Source organism: Lepisosteus oculatus, chromosome 11, assembly GCF_040954835.1.
Source record: "Lepisosteus oculatus isolate fLepOcu1 chromosome 11, fLepOcu1.hap2, whole genome shotgun sequence".
In the NCBI taxonomy this organism is placed as follows: Eukaryota; Metazoa; Chordata; class Actinopteri; order Semionotiformes; family Lepisosteidae; genus Lepisosteus; species Lepisosteus oculatus.
The window spans coordinates 4,407,233-4,430,549 of NC_090706.1; the positions used below are offsets into that span (position 1 = coordinate 4,407,233).

The following is a 23,317-nucleotide window of genomic DNA, read 5'->3' on the forward strand; positions in this document are numbered from 1 at the left end:
CCTTAGGTTCATATTTAGTTCCTGAAAAAGTATATAAACTGGCAATTAAAACAAGGCAGAATTTACGTCAAAGGTCCCTACGCTGTTAATACTTTCAGGCCTGTCTTCACTGTACTGGGTTTGAAGACTCTATTCTTTTGCAGGACTCAGTCTGTTAGCAAAGAGATCAGCCCAGGAGTGAGTTATTCAGTTGATGTCAGGGTCTGATTGTTGGCTATTTAAAATCGCAAATGTATAATGTTTCAATCTGTATCTTTACAAAAATATAGGGTAGAGGTACACATTATGTTTTAACAACTTCTGTTTGTTTGTTTGTTGAAGATATTTTCTCGTCATTGTAAACCTACAGTAAGCTGAAGAAATTATACATAAGTATATTTCAGAAATTGTAAAGGAACTGGTAATGGGTTTATTCCATGCTGAAAAGAAAGGAAACGCTTCCTGTGGAGCTGAAATGTTGTGTTTCCTTTCTACCTGTTTTTACCTGTTCCTTTGCAGCCTACGCATGCTGACACAGCTTCCTCCTAGAATTTTTCTTAAATTGTGCTGTTTTCCATATGAATGGAATGGTCAACCCAGCGAACCTCTTCAGAATACACAGTGAAACTTGAACAACAGGCGCCACTTTTCAACGCAAAGGTTTGTGGCCGTATGGGACAAGCTGCCCAGTAATGCTGTTGATGCCGATATCCTGACTTCTTTCAGGAAACGGCTAGATGAGGTACTCCTGAATCAACCCCACGTGGTAGAGGGGACAAATAGCCTTCTGTTTGAAGACAGCCTTGTAGGATGTCTTCTGCTCTAATGGGTGCTGCTGTGATCTGAGGAGCTGATAGTAGGAGTAACTTTGTAGTTACAAACGCTTGTCAGAAGAGGGAGTGTGAGCACAGTGATCTCATCATCTACTCGTTGCCTAGTCTCACCCTGCTGGCCTGTTGTTGGACACTCCTGTAAAATGCAACTGATGTCTCCACTTGGTGCGCAGCACCTGGACATGGAAATGAAGTCAACACAACACATATAAAAATACATGGTTTAAAAAAGATTTAGGGGCTTATTTTAGTCTAAATATATTGCCCATTATTCATGTGAATGAGAATAGCTTAAGTGGTGATACACAGCCTCTTTATAAAGGGTAATGTCAGTGGACTCAGAAGAAGTTCACTGTCTCAACAAAGAAAGATGACGGGTAACTGTGTTAGCTTGAGCTCCTCGTGTTCCCAAACTTGACACAGGATGACTATGCCTGCTTGCGCTAATTATCTCAGGAATGTGTTTGCAGTGCCTTGAATTCCCCGGATAGTTCCTGTGCTGGAAAGAGGCTTCTGAAGAGGGTTTCTTTGCTTCTGCTCTTATTGCATTTTAAAACTGCGGAGGTGGATGTATGGTTTCTGCCAAAGCAGGACTCTTGTTTGATAATGTCTGCCGTGAGAGAATTTAATTGAGAGACAATAGAGAGAGAACAGCGTGCCTGTGGCAAAACCACACAATACCATCTGCATGCAATTATGCTGTAGATGTTTTCTTGTGACACGGGTACAGCTTCAGAAGAATGTGTGTTTTAAATACAGAGCTGCACATCTCTCAGTGGTTTTTAAGAAACAGATGACGTGTTTGAGAGGGATTGATAGCTATAGCCCTTTTTAAAATACAGAGAGATAAAACAGATGAAAAGGAGATTGATCCTCCCTAGCTTTCAGGCAGGTCTTGACTGTAAAATGAGGTGCTTCATAGGACGCAGTCTGTGTGCTGCAAGGACAGCCCAGCAGTGATATACTTGTGTTGCTGATGTCAGGGTCTGATTGACAGCAGGTTTCACAGAAAGTGAAGCCAGACTGATGTGATGGTCAAGTGGGAGGGAGATCGGTGCCTGGAAATAAAATAGAAATGTCCTGGGCTTGACATCAGATGGACTGGAAAAACAGACAACTCTCTCCATTTCTCCTGTTCATCTTCAGTAGGATGCCACTTCTAAACCCTAATTGGTGTGGGGGGTTGTCCTTACCCCTCCTCCCACAGCAGGATGAGAGCTTTTCTATTGGGTTCAGGAAAATAAGCGTAGAACAGTGATGAACCCTGCTGTACCCTGATGTACAGTGCTACTACAAAGTACCTGACACATCGACCTCCTGAAGCAATGTTTTAGAAAAGGGCTTCTTTCAAAGGCTCACACTTTAGAGGAAAGGAAGTTTCAGTCCTAAAAGTTTTAAATATTCAGAATTTTTTAATCATGATTGTTTTTCTTAATTTCCAGTCATGAATGAGCTGTTTATGCAGATATAGATAATGGAGCTCTCTGCAATATGCTCTAAATCTAATAAAAATATGAAAAATAAATCAATTTGGAAAGTATGTATCCTAGACAGAATAATAGTTTTATTATTCCAAACACAGGAAAAGGAGACATTTTTATTGGGGCTTGTTCTATGATTTGATTAAAAAAGGTACAAAATATTGGAGCAAGCAGGGTAAAAAAGGTCAACTGATGGGAATGTCGAATCAAAATGATTGAAACCCACATGAATGAATCAACATGAGCATTAGACAGGCTAAACTGATGACAAAGACGCCCCAAAGATATCCAGTAACATTCAGCCCTCCCCAGCAAATACCCAACATCCCCTCTCCTTCATTCCAAGCCAACAGCTTGCTTGAGCCACTCCTTTGCTGAAAACAGCTGGGGATTTATGGGATAGCTAAAGAGCAGATCCTCCGAACATTCCACACAGCCAGTTTAGGTCAAACAAGCTCATCTTTAAGGATACCTAAACTTTTGCTTCACCATCTCTATTGTGATCATGAAGGTTCTGAAATCTCAAGTGAAAATTAATCTTAAAGGCTCCTGTGAGAAGAGTGTCTCACTGTTTTATTTACGACACGAGGGTGTCAAATGAATCACAGTTTTGAGAACTAAAGCATATTATATCTGTCACCAAGCTGTTAGCACTACTGGACCTTTGGAGATATGCTGACTTTAGTATATCATGATCTACTTTCAACTATTTTTTTAAAATTTTGCTTGACTTTTGATTGCTTGACTGCAAAACAAGATTTAGTTTTTTTAGCGACATCCCATGTAGAACACAGCGTCAATATCAAACTTATTTACAGCATTACTGCTGTAGTCAATATTTGCAATATACTTTACTCATCAGTTCATCTGCAAAACATGAAATATTTTTTTTTAATTCAGTCCCTCACTATCTTTTTTTGTTTTTTATTGAAGCAGACAAGCACTGTGGACATATTAACACCCAGAATGAGCAGAAGTCAGAAAAGGACAAAGAATAACTTCATTCTTTCCTCAGTGTGTGCCTGGCAGTCAGTTGTTCTGTAAGCACACACAGCCATGTGAACTGGCCATTTACTTTATGACTTATTTCATTAAACAGAGGCTTGTGGGCAGTATGTGTGAGAGACAGAAACAGAGAGAAAAACTAACAGGCTCAGGAGTTCATTTTGCTTTCATGAAGCTGGCAGACGCAATGCACTTCTAATGAGTAGAGCATCTTTACTTGCCTCTGTAGCGATACAGCAGAAGTTATGCTGCCTATCATAATTGCATTCATGCTGGGCCTTGTTAAGCATGGTGCAATTTAAAGTTTTTGTTCTTAGTAAGTGCTAACTCCGTTAAAGTGTCAAAGTGTATCCAAATATTCACTGCTAATATAAAGCAAAGAAGATATTTTTAATTACATGGTGGACGAAAGACCAGTTTCTCACCAACATGACCCCTGAAATAAAAAAGCAGATTATGTGTAATGATGGAAAGTACTGGGATATGGCTCCCAGCAATCCTTTCTTGCAGCACGAACGTTCAAGAGAAACATGAGAAAATATCCCCGCTCCCTTTGAAATAGTTTTGCTTTGAATCTCTGGTCAGATTTCAGCCCTCGGCCACATTTGCTGTGTAATGCAGCACTGAGCAGCATTTGTTCATTCCAGGAATGCTGGAAATGTTGCGCTCGATGTGCACATTCTTCTTTTTTTACCACCCATCTGCTTGTGGTTTTGGAATGAACCAATGATCATCTCGCAGGACAGGATCTCCAGGAAGCTGGGTCTCCAGAAAGATCTCGCTGTGATTGCCACGCCTCTCCTTGTTTTAGAAACCCTGTGGGGAAATGGCTTATCGGAGTGCTAGATGAGTTGAGTTGTCTGGGGCGTCAGTGGTGACCATTCTAGTTTTCTTATAATAATAACAACAACAACAACAACAACATCACTTTATTAACCCTTTAGAATTTCTTGCATTAGGAATTATCTTTTCACATACCCCAGCTTACTCTCCATGAGACACACAGACAGGGAGAGAAGCCTGGGGTCTGAGCGCAGGGTCAGCCATTGTACGGCACCCCTGGAGCAGCTGGGGTTCAGGGCCTTGCTCAGGGGCCCAACAGAGTAGGATTCCTCTGCCGGCTGCAGGATTTGGACCAGCAACCTTCCAGCCACAGGCGCAGATCCTGAGCCACAGAGCCACCACTCCGCCCCTAGTTAGGAGCAACTGACTGAAACTGTGGGTAAAAAATGATGTTTTCTGATGAATTATGTAAGAAGGCTTATATCAATCACACCAGTAAAGTGAGGGATGGCATTAAATTCTGAACTTATTGTGATTTCAGTCCATAATTAACTGTTTATTCCCATAACAAAACCAAAATTAACACAGCCATGAATCATTGACTGATGAGACTTCTTTCTAGTTTTTATCTCTTTTTGAATTAACTAGAATTCCTCTTTTCCAAATACAGCTCAATGTAGCATAGTGTTAGAATAACACATCCCAGTTAAATCCAGGTCTCTCTTGATCTTCAGCATTAATCATCTGAAGGTTTTTGTAAAACAATTCCAACAGAGAATAATTGAATTACAAACTCCCGATGTTTCTCTGTAATTAGAAATGGCTTTCAGTACAATTAGAAATGTGAGAGGTGCTGTCACACAGTCATCCAATTTATTGTGAAATCCTGTTTATTGTAACCAGTGACTATACCAGCTGTGGTAAACCATTTATTGGTATTAGATTATTTTGCAGTGCCTATAGAGGTGGTAGGGTTCCGGTTTATTTCTCAGTAATTGTAAAAAGAGATTGAAAGCAGCAGGATAATTGGTTAAAGAAAACGGCAATATGATTTGTGTTTTCACTAATCAGTTCAACATAAGCTTGTTTTGCCAGATGAGCTGCACAGAGCACCTGGAAGACTTCATCCAGGCTCGGGACTCGGACCTGATGCATCTGGCATAAGGAAGCTGTGAGTTCCAAAGACAAACAAGAACGGCGAGAGATAATTTAAGGGAGGGTTTGCAAAAACAGAATTTGCTTTTCTTGACTGCCCCCTGAGCTCCTAATTCCACTCCTTTCGTTACAGTCCGTTATCAGACAGCAGACTCCTGCCATGACACTGATACTGGGTACTGTTCAAGCAACAAGGCGGGGAAGTTAAATCAGGGGTATGGAAGACCAGTCTTAGATAAGCTCCTATTTCTATTTATAATGGCTTGCATCTGTACAGTACTTTTCACCCCACAGGATCGTAGAGTTCTTCACCTTCAGAGCAGATCATTTTCATCTACCACAGAGTTGCAGGACCCCCTTGTGATCCATGATAGCCTGTGTTTGCCAGCAGTCCCACTACACAGCAGATGAGACAGAACTAAGAATCTGTTTCACCAGTTGAATTAAGGTCATAATTTAGGTAGGCAATATTGAACAAGCCCGAAGCAGAGTTTGGTGGGGATGCCAGGGTTAACGTGCTTACTCTTACAAACGGTGCCACGGGGCTTTTAAAGACCATGTAGTCAGGACCTTAGGTTAAGGTTTCATCTGAAGGATGGCACTTCCTACAGCTCAGTGTCCCCTGTCACCATACTGGGGCATTGTAATGGAAATTCTCATCCAGAGAGAAGAGCTCCATTTACAGCTTCACTAACACCACTTACAGTAAGAGTCCTGACCAGGCCCGTCCTTCTCAGATCACTCTACAAGATGGTAATGCTGCTACCAGCATTCTGCTTTTGGACAGGCAATGGAAGGCTTTCCTTAACCTCAATTTCTTGTTTATATGTGTGCATTTTCAAAGGGGTGTAAATCGTAGGAATTTAGTTTATCAAAATGTGTTCATCTAGGTTCAAATTTGATGGAGTGGGGAGAGAGCTGTCCCAAAACATCTTGTTTTTTTATGAATGTTTAAAACTCAATTTATCAATTTATGGATGAATTACATTTCTGGGCCTAAATATGCTTTGTTGTTTGGCACTGAAATGCATTTGGCCTGACAGGTACGTCAGGGGCTGCGTCTGTGAATGGTTCCTGGTCTTTTTTATTTCCTCTTCGTCCTTCCAGTGTTCGGTGGGCTTTAAAGCTCTATAACTAATCCATTAAGTGGGGAATAATGAGGATTTCTGTCAGGGACTTTGCGTTTTCACTCCCTGGGAGGCCCAGTCTTCTGGGATTAGCGAGCCTGGCCTGAGCACATCCCGATCTGCCCTCATTTCCAGTCTCTCCAGGGCTCTATAATAGGATGCAAAAATGGTAATCGTGAGTCTCCTGCTCTAAATCTACTGTTCTGCCTTTCTCTGCCAGTTTACCCTATAAACCAAACATTTGATTACAAAATGGTATCACCCTCCCACTTTCCTATTACTTTGTGCACTTTACATCTGTTCAAAGGCTTTTCTGTACCTTCATTCACCATCTTAAACCCACTTGTGAAGAGTAATTTCTCATCTGACTACTTAATAGCATGGAGCAGTCTGATGGTAAAACTTGTGCAGGATTTAATCATATTCAGGATTTAATCATATTCAAGTCTGCTCCCTAGAATCTTGTGGAATTCAATAACGTACTTGGCATTTCTGTACCAAAAGAATTGGGTTTACATTTTTAGCACAAGGGTAGCACAATCGTTTTTCAGTTGATTTCCAGACCTGACTTCTAGGTACTCTGCGCTGATTTCTGCAAGAGATGAGAAACGAAATCCTAGCAGTGTCTTTCCAGGTGTTTGGGATTTTTTTTTCCGGAACAGTAATAACATGAAGCTGATTTTCTCCACTGTCAGAGAAATAAAAAATAGAGTTTGCGATTTACTTGAAAACCGGTTTACCTCCAAGAAACTCATTCTATTATCCAAACCTTTCCATTATGTTTTTCCACACTGTTGTCCTCAGTTCTGAGGAATTAAATGCCTTTATGTGTCTGGCTGTTTGGAGTAAGTCATTGGTTGGCGAAGCTAGCTCATTGTTTAGACCTCGCAGATGTGAAATAACACACATCCATTTTTTAATTTCACAGACCTGCTGCAGAATGTAGAATAATGCTCACTGGGAACCTCAGTGAGGGCATATATATAGAATCTATATGCTTTTCCACCATCTTATGGGTAAGGAGGTCTTACACACGAAAAAGAGAAGCAGACAGCTCATGTAAAGACATCTAAAGTCACCTGAAATCTTATATAACGTTTTAACAGGATTCAAGAGAAGCATGAACACTAATTTAGCACTGAATGCTAATGTGAATTTACCTGATTCATCTGGTGATTTATTGCCCATGGAGTTTTGTTGCGGTTTGACAACTATCTGATTATATACCGAAGATCATAACAATCCTTCAGTCTATGAAGAATTTCCATCCTCGAATCTGAGCTGCTCCTTGATTATTTTTTTTATCTGGTCTTAGGGAATTTTTGGACCAGGCAGATATACTTAATTAATAATATTAATCATTAGAGTAATAATAACAATACTACTAATAATAGGGAATTTCCATCACCAATGTGTAGCATAAACCTGGATGATGAATATATACTCGGCAGGCAAAAACAGGAAAAAAGTACTTCTGACAGTCTTAAGATCCTCTTTGCTTCTAAGCATGGAAATGTTCTTGCTCGTTAAAAGTAAAGAGATGGAGGCCTTCTTTGGGAGTCTCATGCTGTTGGAAGGCAGGGCCTGACTCCATCAGGGGGTCCCTTGTTTGTCATGGTAATGAAGGGGTCTTGGCTCCTGTGGGTCGTGCAAGGCTGAACGGCAACAGGAGACGTGTGCGGGGGGCAGGAGCGTGTCTGCGTCACTGGGGCCGGAGAGGCGGCGGTCTGGAGCCTGCCTGCGCCCCACACAATGGGCCCCCAGTCGCCCCCCGCGGCTCCAGCCCGCGCCCCTCTCTGACTCCCCGTGAGCTTCTTCCCCTCCTCTTCCACTGGGAGCTCAGCGGCGGGCTCCCTGCGTCTTCCACTTGTTTGTCTCTTCGTGCCAGAGGCCGCCACACACACACACACACACACACACACACACACACACAGTAGGATTTTGGACTCTGGATAGAAACCAGAGTACCTGGAGGAAACTCATACAAACCCAGGGAGAACATGCAAACTCCACGCATATAGCACTTTGGGAATTGAATCTCAAAACTGCATGGCAGCAATGCTAACCTCTGCACCGCTGTGCAATCCCACCAAGTTGATAGTGTAACGCATACGGCCATCAGGGTGTGTAAGAGCCGGCTTATCAGAGCAGTGACATCACCGCCCTTCCCTGTGATAGCAGGACCACAGCCCCTGGGTCCTGAGAGAGAGATCTCTCTTCGGCTCACCGGGCTGGGTCCCTGTTGAGTGACGCAGGAGTCCCGGTTTCGAGCCCCCGACGGTGCGGGGCCGACCTAATCCGGCAAGGGCGCCCGCCTGAACCCCCGTTGCGTTACAATATTAACTACTTCAAATAAACACATACGCTGTACAGTTAAGTCACCATTAACAACACAGGTAAAAGAATAGCCTAACTACTGTTTTTATTTTCACAAAGCCTTCTCAGGGACTGTTTGGACTTATTGTTCTGACTATTAATACTTATATTAATTAAAGAGTACCAAAGCATTTGTAACAAAGGACATCTTACACCTGTGTAAGCAATGCCTGTGCTATAAACAAAAAAGCAGAGATTAGCGAGCACTACCGCAGTAGTGCTCTGTCGCATGCTCGACACAAAGAGTGTGACCAGTGTGTTTTTAATCAGAATGAGTTGGGTATATTTACAGAGCAAAGAGCAGCACAGACATGGTGCAGCTGTTCTCTGCAATTAACAAGAGCCGTCCTGAATGAACGGGGGCAAGCTTAGCCTACTTTGTCCTGGTGGGTTCGAAAGCTCTCTTAAGCTATTTTCCTCCTCATTGCTGCTCATGAACGGTTCTTTCCTGAGCACAAAGCATAGCGACGTGAACACTCAAGTGTACGATAAGCCTCTGAACCTCTACCCAGACTGACAGTACTTTCAGGCCTTGCCCAACTAATAAGCAAAATTTGTACTCGTTAGGAGTCAACCCCACAAAAGCTTTCAGCACTCCAGTGCTTTGTTCCAGCCATGCTGGTCTTCGTATTCATATTTTGTAATTTGTATTCTGTTGAAAGTCTCTTGCTGCTTCATTCAATTCATTTTTCCAAGCCATGTTTTTTTACACAGTCATGTTGAATTCAGAACTGACCAGTCTTCGCAGTGTCCTGCAGAGATATTGGCTCACTCTGTGAGGAACATGATCACAGATAGCAGTTTATTTCTGCTTTGCTTCATCTGGCTTCAATTGCAACTAATTGCTCTATTAACGCCAATGCAATTGACCTGACTCAACACTTTCAACACCGGACACACTGATGTTCAAGCTCGAGGAACAACTTCTTCTTTATATAAATACACTCACACCAACTCTAATTAATGTAATAATTAATGACAATAAATTAGTTATGAATAATAAAAAACAAAACTGCATTGTTAAGCTTCCATTTGCTGTTAACATGATGCAACTGAAAAATCGTGTTAATTTCCATTGCAGTTCCCATATCTAGATTTATATTGAGATTGTTTTAGATATTTAGAATTTATGTATATTTATGTATTGATTTCTATAGTTTAATTGAAAATATACTTTGTTATCATTTCCAGAAAGCTATACTAATATTCTGCCTTTTCTGCCATTCTCATTCTTGGTACCTAAACATAATTGTCTACCACTTACACCTCACTTTAGATACGACCTAGTAGTATGCATTTGTACTTGAATGTGCCCGTGCCTTCTGCAATTGTTTCTGCAGAGCTGATCTCAATCCATTTTGGGGAATCCCATAATTTGTGCTGGGGATGCAGGCTTTCATAGAACAGGATGGCCAAATGGGGAGGGGTGGCTGGTTATACAATTGAGCTTAGAATAAGGATAATTGGAGTAAAGAGCTTCTAGCCCACATGAAAGGCATGAAAGTATGAGGATGGGAATAAAACTGGTAGACAAAGATCCTGAATGGCCCGGCTAGTGAGAAGAGCTCTTTGAAAAGAACTGTGCTCGGACCAAAAAAAGGAGAAACGGGGGATGGATTTTTAGCTTTAAATAAAGAGTTAACCCTAAAAAAAACGATTACCGTGGAAGTCTTTTAAAACGCAGTTTAGTCAGCGAGGCTCTTAAGTCTGGTTTAGTCAGCATAGTCTGAAAAATAACCGTTCAGTGCTATGTTGCACAGGGCCTAAGCAAGGGTATGCAGTTTCCCTTCTCTTAAGATGTCTTTTGCGTGTTAGCAAAAAGGCAAAGCTCCAGGCTGATTAAAAAACGGCTAATTTAAAAACGGCTAATTGCTACAATATCAAGCATTTCTGAGTTCAGCTCCTCTTGCTTCTTTCTCATGTTTGAAACAATCTGTTTTTCTCGTTTTTATCTTTCATAATTTCATATGTGTGGAAAGGGGCAACGCACGATAAACAAACATAGGCCCTTAGGCAGTGTGCGCAGAGCCTAAATTAGCAGTTATTAATCCCCACATTGACTTTTTTAAACTACAGTTCTTTCAAGGTAAAAAAGAATAAGTCATGTTCTTATTTTATAATCGTAGAAAGTAAATTGAAATTGCTCTATCATAGCACACCCGGGGTTAAATGTACTGGCTGCCACCACAAATTCAGTTCACATGATGTTTTATTCAAGACAGAGCTGATTATAGTATAAAACTCACAGTGTCAGGGGAAAAAAATCAGGCTGGCTATTTTTATACGCGCTCTTTAAAAAATGAATGCATTTCTTTTTTCACCGTGGTTTATACATATTCAAAAATCTAGTAAACTAACACAACGTCAGAAAACATTATATGTAAAATGTTATTTAGTAAGGAAGCACATTATACCGTACAGAAATTCTTTATTAAACTGTGAAGCAATCTAGAAAAAGCATGCTTCCTTCCAGTGACTGAGTAGTGAAGTTGTAAGTTCTCAGGCTGTATGCAAGCTAATCAGGATACAAACTGGCATAGTGTAGAAAAAAATAATGTCTTCCTGTGATAGTTAATAGGTTGTGTGCTTCTGAGTTCTGCATCTCATTTTGCTGAAAATTATGCTGTTTTCGTATGGTTGGGATACATTGTTCCACTGGTACTTTCGGCTTAACCTACTGTAGGCTAACCTTGTGTTCACTGTTCTCAAGTTGAATGTTCAGCAAGCTTTCATTGAACTGAAAGTATGTTTTATTGAACTGTTTTACACTTCCATAAAATCTTATTCCAAGAATTCAGTGAACGAAGCAGATTTATGAGGACATGAAAAGCTAGTGAAGGAAAGACCATTTTAATCAGGAAGCATCTGTCACCTTGCTTTACACAGGAATGTCTGCAATGTAATTATACGATCATACACTATACCCTTTCAGAAAATCGAATCTTTCAGCTTTCAGTGTAAGGAGTGTGTTGAACCCCACAAATCTTTAGGAACTCTTAATTTCCCTACATACAATGTCACAGCTATTACCTCTATTCCATTATGTACAGCTTTAAAATGACTATATTTCCATTTTCTGTGGCTTTTGTTTCTTAGATCTGCCTGTATAGAGTGCATTTGCAGGAATTCTGGAAAAGTTACATATCGGCCAGTCCAGCATGAGGATAGATTTCCTTCTTTTCAGCCGTTTAGAACTCCTCCGTCAGCAGTCTGCCATGAGTCACCCCAGATACAGTTGGGGCGACAGGTGGCTCTTGGGTTTGTGGGCTAACGCAGTCTAACAGCTGCACAAAGAATCCCTGCCGAGTGGAGACAGGAGAGGACATCCCCAGTCCCGATTGTTACTTTTGTGAGTGTCTTTGTGTCAGACGCTCTTAACTTGGTGGAGTATGAGGCACAGGTGGCCAGCTCGACACAGCGTCGCACAGGGGGCCGTCTTTAAAAACTAAAAAAGAACTCAAGCATGGAGAGTCTTTTATTAGACCCAAACCTGCGTCTTGAAAAGCAGAAACTCGAGCAGTGTAGTAAAAATCGCTTGTGATGTGTACTTAAGGAAACACAAGTGAAGGGGTAATTCCACACATGAAACAAAATATACCGTATGGTTCAGTTTCTATATATGTTTTTGTTATATAAAATATGGACCTTTTGCTAGTTCGTGCTGCTGCTTCAAAGTACTATGTGCTCATGTACTTACCTCTCCCCTGGAAGGAAAGGAGAAATACTTTGTCCAGAGAATTACCCATCCTAAAATACATAACTATGCACAATCAATCATGAAAACAGACCATGTGTTTAGTAGATGAAATCAGTATCGCACGGTAGATTTTAATTAGTAAGTGGTACCATGCAAGATTGCAGCAGTAAAGTGATGTACTTTCATTATAGCTTAATGAAATTTAACTATACTGTTGGCGAAATCACCTATAGCAGATACCAGCTGTTTTTATTTCTCATCTTATTAAGGTAAAGCATCGTTTATTTGAAATCATGCTTGCGTGTGTGAGTGCCCTGTGATGGGCTGGTGTCACGTCCAGGGTGATGTCCTGTCAGCTGCTCTCATGCTTCTTGGTTAAGCCTCAGGTTGCCCTTCCCTTTTTCTGCTTTAGAATTCTATTGATAAAGAGAATCCCCTCAGAAATTTCTTCTTGAAGGAATTATTGGTGATTTTTCACACCAGATGAAATCTGTCTGGCTGCTGTCCCAGAACCACTGGAATCCTTACAGATCTCTTTGGAATAATTTTTCTCTTAAAATGAAGGGTCTTGCAAGGAAATAGACATTTGGAGGAGAATTTCCATAAACAGTGGACTAGAATTTAAAAAAATGTAGTATATACAGTACAGAAGGAAAACAGTCCCCTATAGTCTGTGAATTTTAACTCTCTCCTTGATGTGTTATAGAAAATAATTAATGTGTCACCCGTCTCGCTTGCCTTTTTCTTAAATGTGAGGTTAACTTTGTCTTCCGTGTAAATCTCTCTTTGACATCAATGCTCCACGTTACAGGGGGTCAATGTTCTGATTTTGTGTTCCCACAGCAGAACCAGGGATGCTAAATCACACCCACCAGGGGTTTCCAAGCTTCGGGGGGAGATAAATCTAAACATTTGGTGATAATTCAAGTAACTTCTCTTAGGCTTTGTGCTCAGCCATCACTGCAGGGTGCAGAACATTAGTGTAAATCAGGGAAACAGCCCTGAGGATTCAGGTTGTCAGAATCACTCCAGCTCACTGCTGAGCCTGGAGTCATTGTTCGTCCCCTCACTGAGTTGGCATGCTGGATCGTGCATGAGGCAGCAGGAGCTGTCTCTCTGTACAGTAAGTGAGCAGGAAAGTTGCTGTTGCATCCGTGTGCTGTCTGAAAGCATGTCTTGTGCTTCGGTACTTCACAGGTCCATGGTGTCCTTGTTAAACAGTTCAGAGACTCCAGGCTTAAACAAGATGTCTGGCACATATTACTCCAGTATTCAACTGGTGCTGTGAGAGTGTCAAAAAACAGGATCTTGCAGGGAATATTCTGGGAATTTATTTCAGTTTTTTTTTTCTACAAACATGAATAATCAAATAGATTAATTTTGGTTTTGAGTCCAAAAAACAAAGACTGATTTAAAACAAAATTAGAAGACTAACTAGATACATCATCCATATTAATATTCCTTTAGAAATCTGTATTTGTATGTACATATTTACTCACTGAAATGAAAGTTAAAATCAACAATGTAGCCAGTGGTACACAACTCCGATCCAGATGTCCAATGGGTTGGCAGATTTTCATGATCCCTCTGTAACTGAGATGATCATTAGCTTAATTGGACCAGTGTAACACTGTTCATGGGTCATCAGCTGATACCATTTCCAACATCCCTACATTACAGCCATTGCAAGCTTCTTTTTGTAAGAAGGAAGGAAATAAATGAGAGGAGGCCATTCAGCCCATATAGCTTGGTTGGTTCCTACTTGGATACTAGTAGCTACTTCTACATAGCTGTGTCCTGAAAGAGACGTCATCAGCCAGGGCATCAGCTATGAGGCTGCCCAGCTTTATTCCAGACTCTCACAACTCCCTGTGGAAAAAAAAACTACCTCCAGTTTTCAGTTTTAAATGTGCTTCTGCATAGTTCTCACTCATCTCCTCTGGTTTGTGTTTCACTGTTGATTCTACGGTGTCCTGGAGAACTGTCAATCTTTGAGTCGGATGCTCTTGAGAGTCTTCTCTGTTCAAGACTACAAAGATTAAGATGGAGTTCTCTGTACCTGAAAATGCAGGATTTCCTTTAAGCCAAGGGATATATGCGGAGTTCTTAGCGTCTAAGCTTCAATCACTTTCAAAGCAGAGAAAAGGAATCCTGATTTTGAAGGTCTCCACTAATAATTACGAATGTAGCTTGAGAGGATCACCAAGGTTTTGAAAATGCATTGTGATAGCTATTTTAAAACAGACCTATTCAAAACATTGTTTCAAAAGCACGTTGGAAAAAGCATTGGACATCGGTCTGTTATCTTTGCACTCTATTAATTAAGCCCAATTCATAACAAGAAATTCTTAGTATTTTCAGCAACGTAAAGGCATTAGGGTTGGTGCAATGGCTTCAAGAAACAAGCAAAGGGAAGTGTTAGGAGTAAGTGAGTAATTCTTTCCACAAGCTTATAGGCCTCTCCAGAGGGTGTCGAGTTCCACACTCTGTGAGGACTTCGTCGTGTGCAGCTCTGCTATCTGACTGGTAGCATAGACGTTTTATGTGAAAATGGCTTAGTGAGAAGGGCACAAACACCAGCACAGTACATATCAACACCACCAACCTGTAGGAGTGCTGCAGCAGCTGTAATTGTGTGTGCCTTGTGTACATCACTAGGCATAATGCTTACTGTTGGGTGCTTATGGGAAAAGAGGCACAACAAACAGCACTATTGTAGTAATAATACAAATCATATTATATTTAGCTTAAGAGACAAGCTTAACTTGCAGTATACCTACCAATAGTACTGAGCCATCCTTGGACACCTGGAGTAGGGTGTGTGCTAAGGGAGTTTCTTTCCTGAAAATGTCATCACATATTATAGGCAGTCAGAGTATTGTATTGTTTAAGAATGTGACGGAAACATATTAATAATAGACATCATCATCCATGACAAACTGAGAAAACGAGAGCTTTTACCTTGATGTACCAAATCCGTCAAAAAAGGACTTGTGAAGGAGGACATCCCTCTCCATTTTGTAACAAAAAACAAAAAAGTCAGCGCGCACTGCAACATTGTGAGAAGACGTCTGTGAAACTGGACATATGCAACATTTTCCAAATAATCATATTCATCTATCAGTTGATAAGAGTGGAAGTATGGCCAGGCTTCTCGGCTTTGCAGCTTGAGGAGAGCCAGTTAAGACTCTTGGCTCGCGTTGTGAGAGACAGCAGTCTGAATTCACATGGTCCAAACTTGTAATAACAGAGCAGACACACACAGCAGGCCCAGATGAGGTAAAGCACTGAAATCAGAGCTCCCCAACCATCACAACTGTTGCCAGGATCATAAAACAGAGGTTGGAAGCAACTACCAAAGTTCTCCATTAAAATTGAAACCTTACGATTTACTGTACAACAACCCGTTTTCACATTGCTGGAAGAACTTCACACGATACAGCAATAAATCCATCAACACAAATGAGAGATTCTGAGCCTTAAAGATTTTCTAGAATTTAATAATGGAATATTAACAAGATAATAGGTTTCGTGTTTTAAGCATGTTCTGTTTCTGTGAAATGAAACTGTTTGGAATGAAACCAGATTCCAGCCTTGCTCCTTCACTCTGAAGAACGGAATAAACAGGCCTCCTGAAATAAATATTAGAGAAAAGATGCAGCTCTGTGAACTACTTCATCTTGTTTCGCATGTCAGGGCAATAGCGAGAGAGAATATGCAAGAGCAGACACAAATTGATAAGAAAGGACGGACAGCAGGCAGGCAGTTGTGCTTCAGTGTGAGTACATCATTGACTTAACCTGACCCACGTGATTTGATTTTCTCCGTTATCAATAGGCTTCCAATAGCACAAGATGTCCAAATTAAATTCTGATTCGAAAGAAGGCAAAGAAATGCTGACATCTGTGTCTGAAAGATTATTTTTACTAAATCATCGCAAAATCTAAATGTGTCAGTAATGTTTCAATACACGCTTTGACGTGTGGTTGAAAATTAGGACTCTGGAATCACTGCTGGTCTTTCATTTATAACAGGAGCACAGTGCAGACTCAAACCTCCTACATTGCTTAATTTATTGGATTAAAAAGGAAAATAAGCATTAAGAATATATATGTTTTGATATCCTTCTCTAAAAAGGCATAAAATAAAGTGCACGTTTGTAATAAGCAGGGTTTTTACTTTATTTAAACACGTTTGCATAGTGAATTATTCTCAACAACAAATCTTTCATAAAAGATTACTTGAATTCTCAAAGCTTTGATACTATATATTAGAACAATCAAACTTTATTTTTAACTTACGTACTTACTGAAAACAGACATAAACAAGCTTCAGTACACAGTTCCCTGATGCAATTTACTCTTAAATGGCAACTTTAAAGAAATTAACCACCTTCGAATTATGACGGTGCGCAGTGCTGACGCCTGGCGGCGAAAAGGAGAATTGCCACGCCTAAGTAATGAACAAATGATTCTTAAAATACTGCAATGGGTTGGGAATTCTTAATGGGATAATCGCTAAATAAATAAAGAATAAAGCAGAAAGTTAACAACACTATATGTAATAGCGATGCTGTGCTGTATACGACAGAAACACAAGTAAGATGTATTCCGCAGGCAATGCAGACGTGAACAGCAGAAATGTCCTAGAAATGACTGATAATCGCTACGACCTATGAAACATCATGAAATAATAATTATATACAATTTTCCAAGCTGTCGCTTTAAAAGGGTCGGGTTTAAATGGTCACGATCTGCTCTAAGTGACTCACCATCTGTGCACGCAGCCAAAATAATTCAACTTTCGCCAGATAGTCTCAACATGTTGGGATCCTCAGAGGACGCAACCATTCCCCCTAAAAGGGGAAAGAGTCGTCTTAGCTGTGGAGAATTACCCCCTCATCTGTGACGGTGTAAGTAGATCAAAAATCCTATGGCTCAAGTCACACAGTGATGAATTTTGAAACCCAAATAAAACCTTAATTGGAGGAGTCCGAGATTTTAACTCTGTGCACCAACTATGGAGATCTACCCAAATTCTCATGGTACAGTCTTCCTTTAGAGGCCGAGCAGGGACTGTCCGTACAATAGCAGTCCCATCAGCTGTTGTGCTGGGGGGTGAATGGGGTTTCTTTCTCCTGCGGGGTTTTCGAAGTTTTGAGAACACCACCCCTGTAACACCGGGATCCTCGCGTGTTTCGGTGACGAGCACACACCCCCCCAAAAAAAAACCACAACTGGGGGGAAAAAAAATCTTTCTTTCTTTTTTTTTCTTTCCAGAAATCGACAAATCGTTTTTTTTCCCCCCGTTTCCAGCTCGTTCCATTTGGAATTGGGGGGTAGACTGTGAGTGTGCATGCTGGTGGCGAAGCGACTGAACCGGGTCTTTTTTGGGGGGGTGGGGGGATTTCTGGAGGAATGAGCACACTGCTGGAGAGGGAAAGCGAAGAAGCGCATGGTTGAAGGAGAAAATGGAATGCAGAGAAATCGGAGCCGATGTGGAGGAAAAAACGCCACCAGTTGAGAAATGTAAGTTATCTTTTTAAAGATGAAATCCCCCGGATTCGTGGTTATCATTTTGGTGGCCTGCGCCGGAGCGATCTGATGCCCTTGGTCCAGTGGTTGAATGTTGAAAAAGAGCTCTTTCAACAGCAGTGTGTCGGTATGCTGCGTTTAAACGCTTATTAATATTGTAGGAGAGTGTGGTGAGCCGGAGATCGGGAATAATACCGTTTACAGATGTTTTATAAGGAAATCGGATGATAACCACTCAACGAAGTATTTTCCTGCCTTCTTACAAGTACTTGCTAGTTTTTGTTTCATCTCTTGCAACGCTTTCGATATGGAAGAATATGGAATTATATGTAATGTGGATTTACTTGAAAAAGAGGGATTATTGACCGCCCCCACGGAATGCATTTGAGGATAAACCAATCCCCAGTATTTGTAAACAGGTTTAAAAGCAGTTTGAAATGTTGTTCAACGCTGATGAGCATTGTCATTTTCTGAAAACACAGCCCGTGTACGTTTTTGTGCCCAGCAATACACAAGTGTAGCGAAAGGTGAAGCAGAGGAAGTCTGTGACACAACACCGGTTGGATAAATTGTATCTGAACGCTTCCGATGTTCGTCTTAAACCACAACATTGCTGGTCGCTTCATCTGCTGCACCACGACTACGGTTCACTGTTTCTTTTACTTTGCTTTTTCTTAGGAATCCGATAACTTGAAATGCCCGTGATCTCACAGTCTGTTTATTCCGTTGCATTTTTTTGCCGTGTCTGAACCCCCTCCCCCTTCTGATTTTACAATAAACCTCATGGCCCGTTAAATCCAGTCTAGGAGCCCTGTGGCCTCCACACCGGTTGCTGGTGCGGCGCACTGTGGCAGAACACCTTCGTAGGGTTAGGACTCGTGAAAGCACATTTCCAGAGGTGCTGTTGAGTGTTGTTTAGCGATGAGGAGAGTCTTCATTCATTCCCAACCTTAGAGATGCAGTTGAGCCGGGAGAGGAGCACCTTCTGAAATACGTAGCTTGGTGCATTTCAGAAATTGTTAAGAGGACAAACAAAAATTGATCTCTCCTACTCCTCGATGTTAAATTTTAAGGGATCTGTCGAATTTGTCTGTTGTGTGAGATGTATGAGACCGAGATGATCTCAGAATTGGTCGCATTCCTAGCTCAGCACCGTATGGGTCTCTTAATACAGCAGATGACTGGTGATTGTTTTCCTGTTCCATCCCAACAGATAGGCTACAGCCAGGAGAATCTGTGCTCTGTGGGAGCCACGTTAGACCCTTTGAAAGGAGTGCTGGGGAGTCTGGTTGTGGCTGGCTTTAATTCTTGGCAATGGCAGGTGTTTTCGCCCCACAAGCTGGGTGTCTGTGCAAAGCCCGGCTCTGAACGGTGCAAGTATGGACGTGGCGTGTGGGCTGTGTGACTCAGGATGGTGTAGGCTCTTGAGCACACCAGCGGGTGGTTGCTCAGTGTTTGAAGGTGTGTGGAGGGAGGCGGTGGTGTAGTGGGTGGTTACAGAACCTGGTGAAGGATACTGCTGTGTGGCAAAAACCCACCAGGTGCATGAACCCATAATGTTCATGCACAGGCATGAGTGAGTGGGGCTGTAAGTCTTAGGTGGGTAGTCACTTGCCAGAGGTGGGTTTGATAAGCGTGCTTGTTTTCAGATGTTTTGGTAAAGGCTTTTCCCACTTTCTGACACTATTTTCAAGGGGATGGGGAATTTTATTCCAGGAAGCAAACCACAAAAACAAAAGAAAAGCCAGGAAGCATTTTTTTTTCTTGGAAACACACAGAGCAGGACATGATGCACATATAATCAAGTAATAAAAGACCGTCTAGGCTCATCTCTGAAACCTAGTCTTCGATGTACTGTACATACCAGCCAGTTGTAACCTGGCCCTGGTTTTGCAGTAATGTGCCCTGTCTGTGTGCATTGTGAACATGCACACCAACGGTTTTGCTGTTAACTAGTTTCCATTTGGCCAGTGTGTGGGAAGAATACTGGAGCATCATCCAGGTGGGGCGGCACACTGGTGGTGGTGGAGGGGATCCCCATTACCTGTATAGAGCTTTGAGTGGAGTGTCCAGAAAAGCAGTATAGAAGTGGAAGGAATCATTATTATTTAGAAGATCTGAGGTAGGATCACGTTAGGAATTTGCCACACACCTCTCCGTAGAGGTGACGCTGGTTAGAAACCTACACGTTTCTCTCGCCACGCTGCGGTTAGGCTGGTGTTCCTGTCTTCAGTCCCGGACCCGGTCCTGCTCTGCGTGTTTTCTGATGGCAATGGAGTGCGGCAGTGGGTACCTCGCAGATCTAAACCGCTGTCCTGTAAGCACGAATGCTTGCAGGATCACAGGTTCAGATCCCACCCTTGTCTTTAGGCTGTATTTAACTACGTCTCTGTGGAGCTGTCTGACGGGGAAGAGAGCCGAGCACAGCTGTAGCGCTGGATTTCCAGCTCAAGGTCAAAACGGCGAGCGAGACAATCTGCCGCAAGCCGCGTGTGTGAGCTCATTGTCCACCGCGTCTCCGTTCTGTGAAGCCCGCTACTGGAAGCACCAGAAGTGTGTGCTTCCTTCCTGCCTCTCAGAGGTCAGTGGGGGGTTCTGGCTGAGCGTCAGGAGCTGGGAGAGAGGAGCCCCACCCTCGCTGTGGGAAACTTCATCTGGGACTGCCAGACACAGCTGCCCGGCTCTCGGGGGAGAAAGCAGATCAGTTTCCTTGGCTCTTTTTTCCCTGGGTCCACTTTGGGCTGCTTGCCTGAGGATCCGAAAGGAAAATGAAGTTGAATGTCCGGCGGTTTCTGGGCTAAATTCGGATAGCCTGCTTACTGGGCATCTGCCTCTCAGAGGCATTTCAGTCCCTGGTCTGTTCACAGAGGGCCTAGCCTGTCAAGAGCACGCCTGCCTGTGGCTGTCGTGTGCAGAAACCTGTAAAGCACCCCAGCTGTTGGGGAAGGTCAGCCAAAGATCACGGCAGCCTTCCTCTCTTTTCAGGTTTATCCAGCCATCCATTTTCTAAACCACGTTATCCAGGACGGGGCCGCGGGTGAGCCGGAGGCCTGTCCCGATAAGCAACGGGCGCAAGGCAGATTTCCCTGTACGGGACGCCAGCCCATCGCAGGGCACGCACACATCCGAACACGCAAACACTCACACCAGGGCCGAGCTGTGGGAGGAAACTGGTGTACCCCGGAGAAACCCACCCGAACACGGGGAGAACATACAAACTCCACACAGACTGCACCCCAGGAGTTGAACCTGGAGCCCCAGCGCTGCCAGGCAGCAGCGCTGACTACCATGCCACCCCTTTTCAGTTCTGTGTATGCCAACTGTAATAACACACGTTTGGGAGCGGTGCAGAAAATCCCACAAGCCATATTTGTTGAAGCCTGCAGAGTCTGGGCTGAGTGTCTTGAGATGACAGAGCGGGAGACGGATTTGAGGAAAGAGTTTGTCAGCATGTTTTTTCTGACCTGGAAGGGGAGGTGCTCCAGTAGAACTCCAGTTGAATGAGTGAGTGTCATGCGGACGTGTACATCTGCTTCTTATGAACAGTCTGGAAGCAGCAGGATGTGTTTTTCTGTTAATTTTTGCTTTGTCCTTTGGAAAGGACACGTTGTTTCTTAAAAGATGTTTAAATCGTTGTCCATAATGATGTAGGACAGTATAGCAAGTCGTTTGGCATTGTAGCTTGCCGATGTGGACATGTGCTGTCCTCTGGAGTCGATTTTTTTGTTTCTAAAATCATTCTACCTGCTACAACGTCAGCAGCAAATACCATATCAGTGTTGTCGTGTGAATAGCATTTGCTTCTGGTCACTTGCATGAATGTAAGGTATGAGTGGAAAATGAAGTTTGAAATCCTGTCGGACAGCTGTACCAGTTTGTTGTTTGTGATACTAGTGTGTTATTCTGGGGTTTCAATGACGAATACTATAACTGAACTCAAGTGAGGCGTTGTGAGGGGGCAAATTATTCTCCGCTTTAAAGACGAAGGATATTGAGGATCTAGAATCAAATTCGATGGCATAACAAAGCCTGGCATTTTCTATGTTTTGTTCTGTTATTACCTCTTACGAATGTGAAGAACATAAGAAAGAGGAAGTCATTCAGTCCTTCTAGCATGTAATTATCAGCCACTTGATCCCAGCATCGCATCCAGAAGCTTCTTGAGAGAAGAGATGGTATTGGTTTCAGTGACATGGCTGGATATGTTCCATACTACCAGATCATTCCACATTCTGACGGCTATTTACCTTTCACATAGTACCAGCTATGGACTTATTAAAATCATGCGCTTCAGGTTAGTTTTTTTTTGCTTCAGTCAGCCTTGGGTCGTAAAGTCACTGGACCGGGACCACTTACTGTAGGTTCCTGTCATGACAAGCTGTGGAGCACACAACACTCATACAAAGATTGAAGAGCTGGTTCATTCTGTATTCAACAGTGGTGTCTGCTGTTGTCTCAGTTATTGTGGTGGTAGAATTTCATTTCACTCTTTTTAAAGTGCCTGGAAGAAAAAAAAAAGCAATTTCTTTAGACAAAATGAAAAGATATTTGACCCAGTCATTCTGGATTTCCTAAAGAAAATGATTGAATTTGGACAACTATTTCTCCTATCTCCAAACGCACTTCCTATTATCGGAGGAAATGTATTGGTAAGATCTTCATTTTTTCTTAAATACAGCAGCAGTTTGCCAGACATTAGACTACATCTGGGTGGTCTAACTCCCGTCCTGCAGGGCCAATGTATCTATAGGTGTCCATTTCAACTTGGCTCTTAACAACCTAAAGCTCATTAGTGGCTTAATCAGACCAATTTATTAGCTTCTTTCGGGTCTTCAGGTACAGCTGCTTTAACTAATGCCAGTCAAACCTTCAGACACACGAGCCCCCCAGAACTGGATTCAGAAAACTCTATACGTTTTCCTCAAAAATGAATTCTCTATTAGCAACCCTGCATTTTGAGTGAGGATTGTGTCATGCATTGCTGTTATCTAACTTGTCAACCTCAAACCATTGTGAGTTAATTGTGTTTGTTTTCTGTCAACACCAGCCTAGAGTGCTGGCTCTGTAAACATGAGACAAGCCATCAGCTTGTCCCTGTTCTGTTGGGTTTGACCCTGAGTAATGTTAGGAGTGACCCCCAGTTCAATAATGAGTGAGTCTAAACTTGCCACTTTAGACTAATCTAATTCACATGAGGCTATCTTTTGAGTGTGAATGGTACAATTTCATGAAATGAAATATTTGATTGGTCTGTCAGATTCGTCCGAGGAGGCTTGATCAGAACAGGTTAATAATTCATGTTTGTAAACATTTGCTTCAGATGTGAATTGACACAAAAAAAACAGAG

At 42.2% G+C, this 23,317-nt stretch overlaps 1 protein-coding gene across 6 annotated transcripts in view; it reads left to right on the forward strand.

Moving 5' to 3' along the window:
- Positions 1 to 17,542: 17,542 nt before the first annotated feature.
- map7d1a (MAP7 domain containing 1a) overlaps positions 17,543 to 23,317 on the forward strand; it is a 62,342-nt gene continuing 56,567 nt past the window's right edge. For 3 of the 6 annotated variants that reach the window (XM_069195429.1, XM_069195431.1, XM_069195432.1), the window contains exon 1: positions 17,543 to 17,964. In XM_069195429.1, coding sequence (XP_069051530.1) covers positions 17,907 to 17,964 — 58 coding nt within the window. In that variant the 5' untranslated portion in view covers positions 17,543 to 17,906. The other 3 variants (XM_069195433.1, XM_069195434.1, XM_069195430.1) reach the window with 2 other exon arrangements.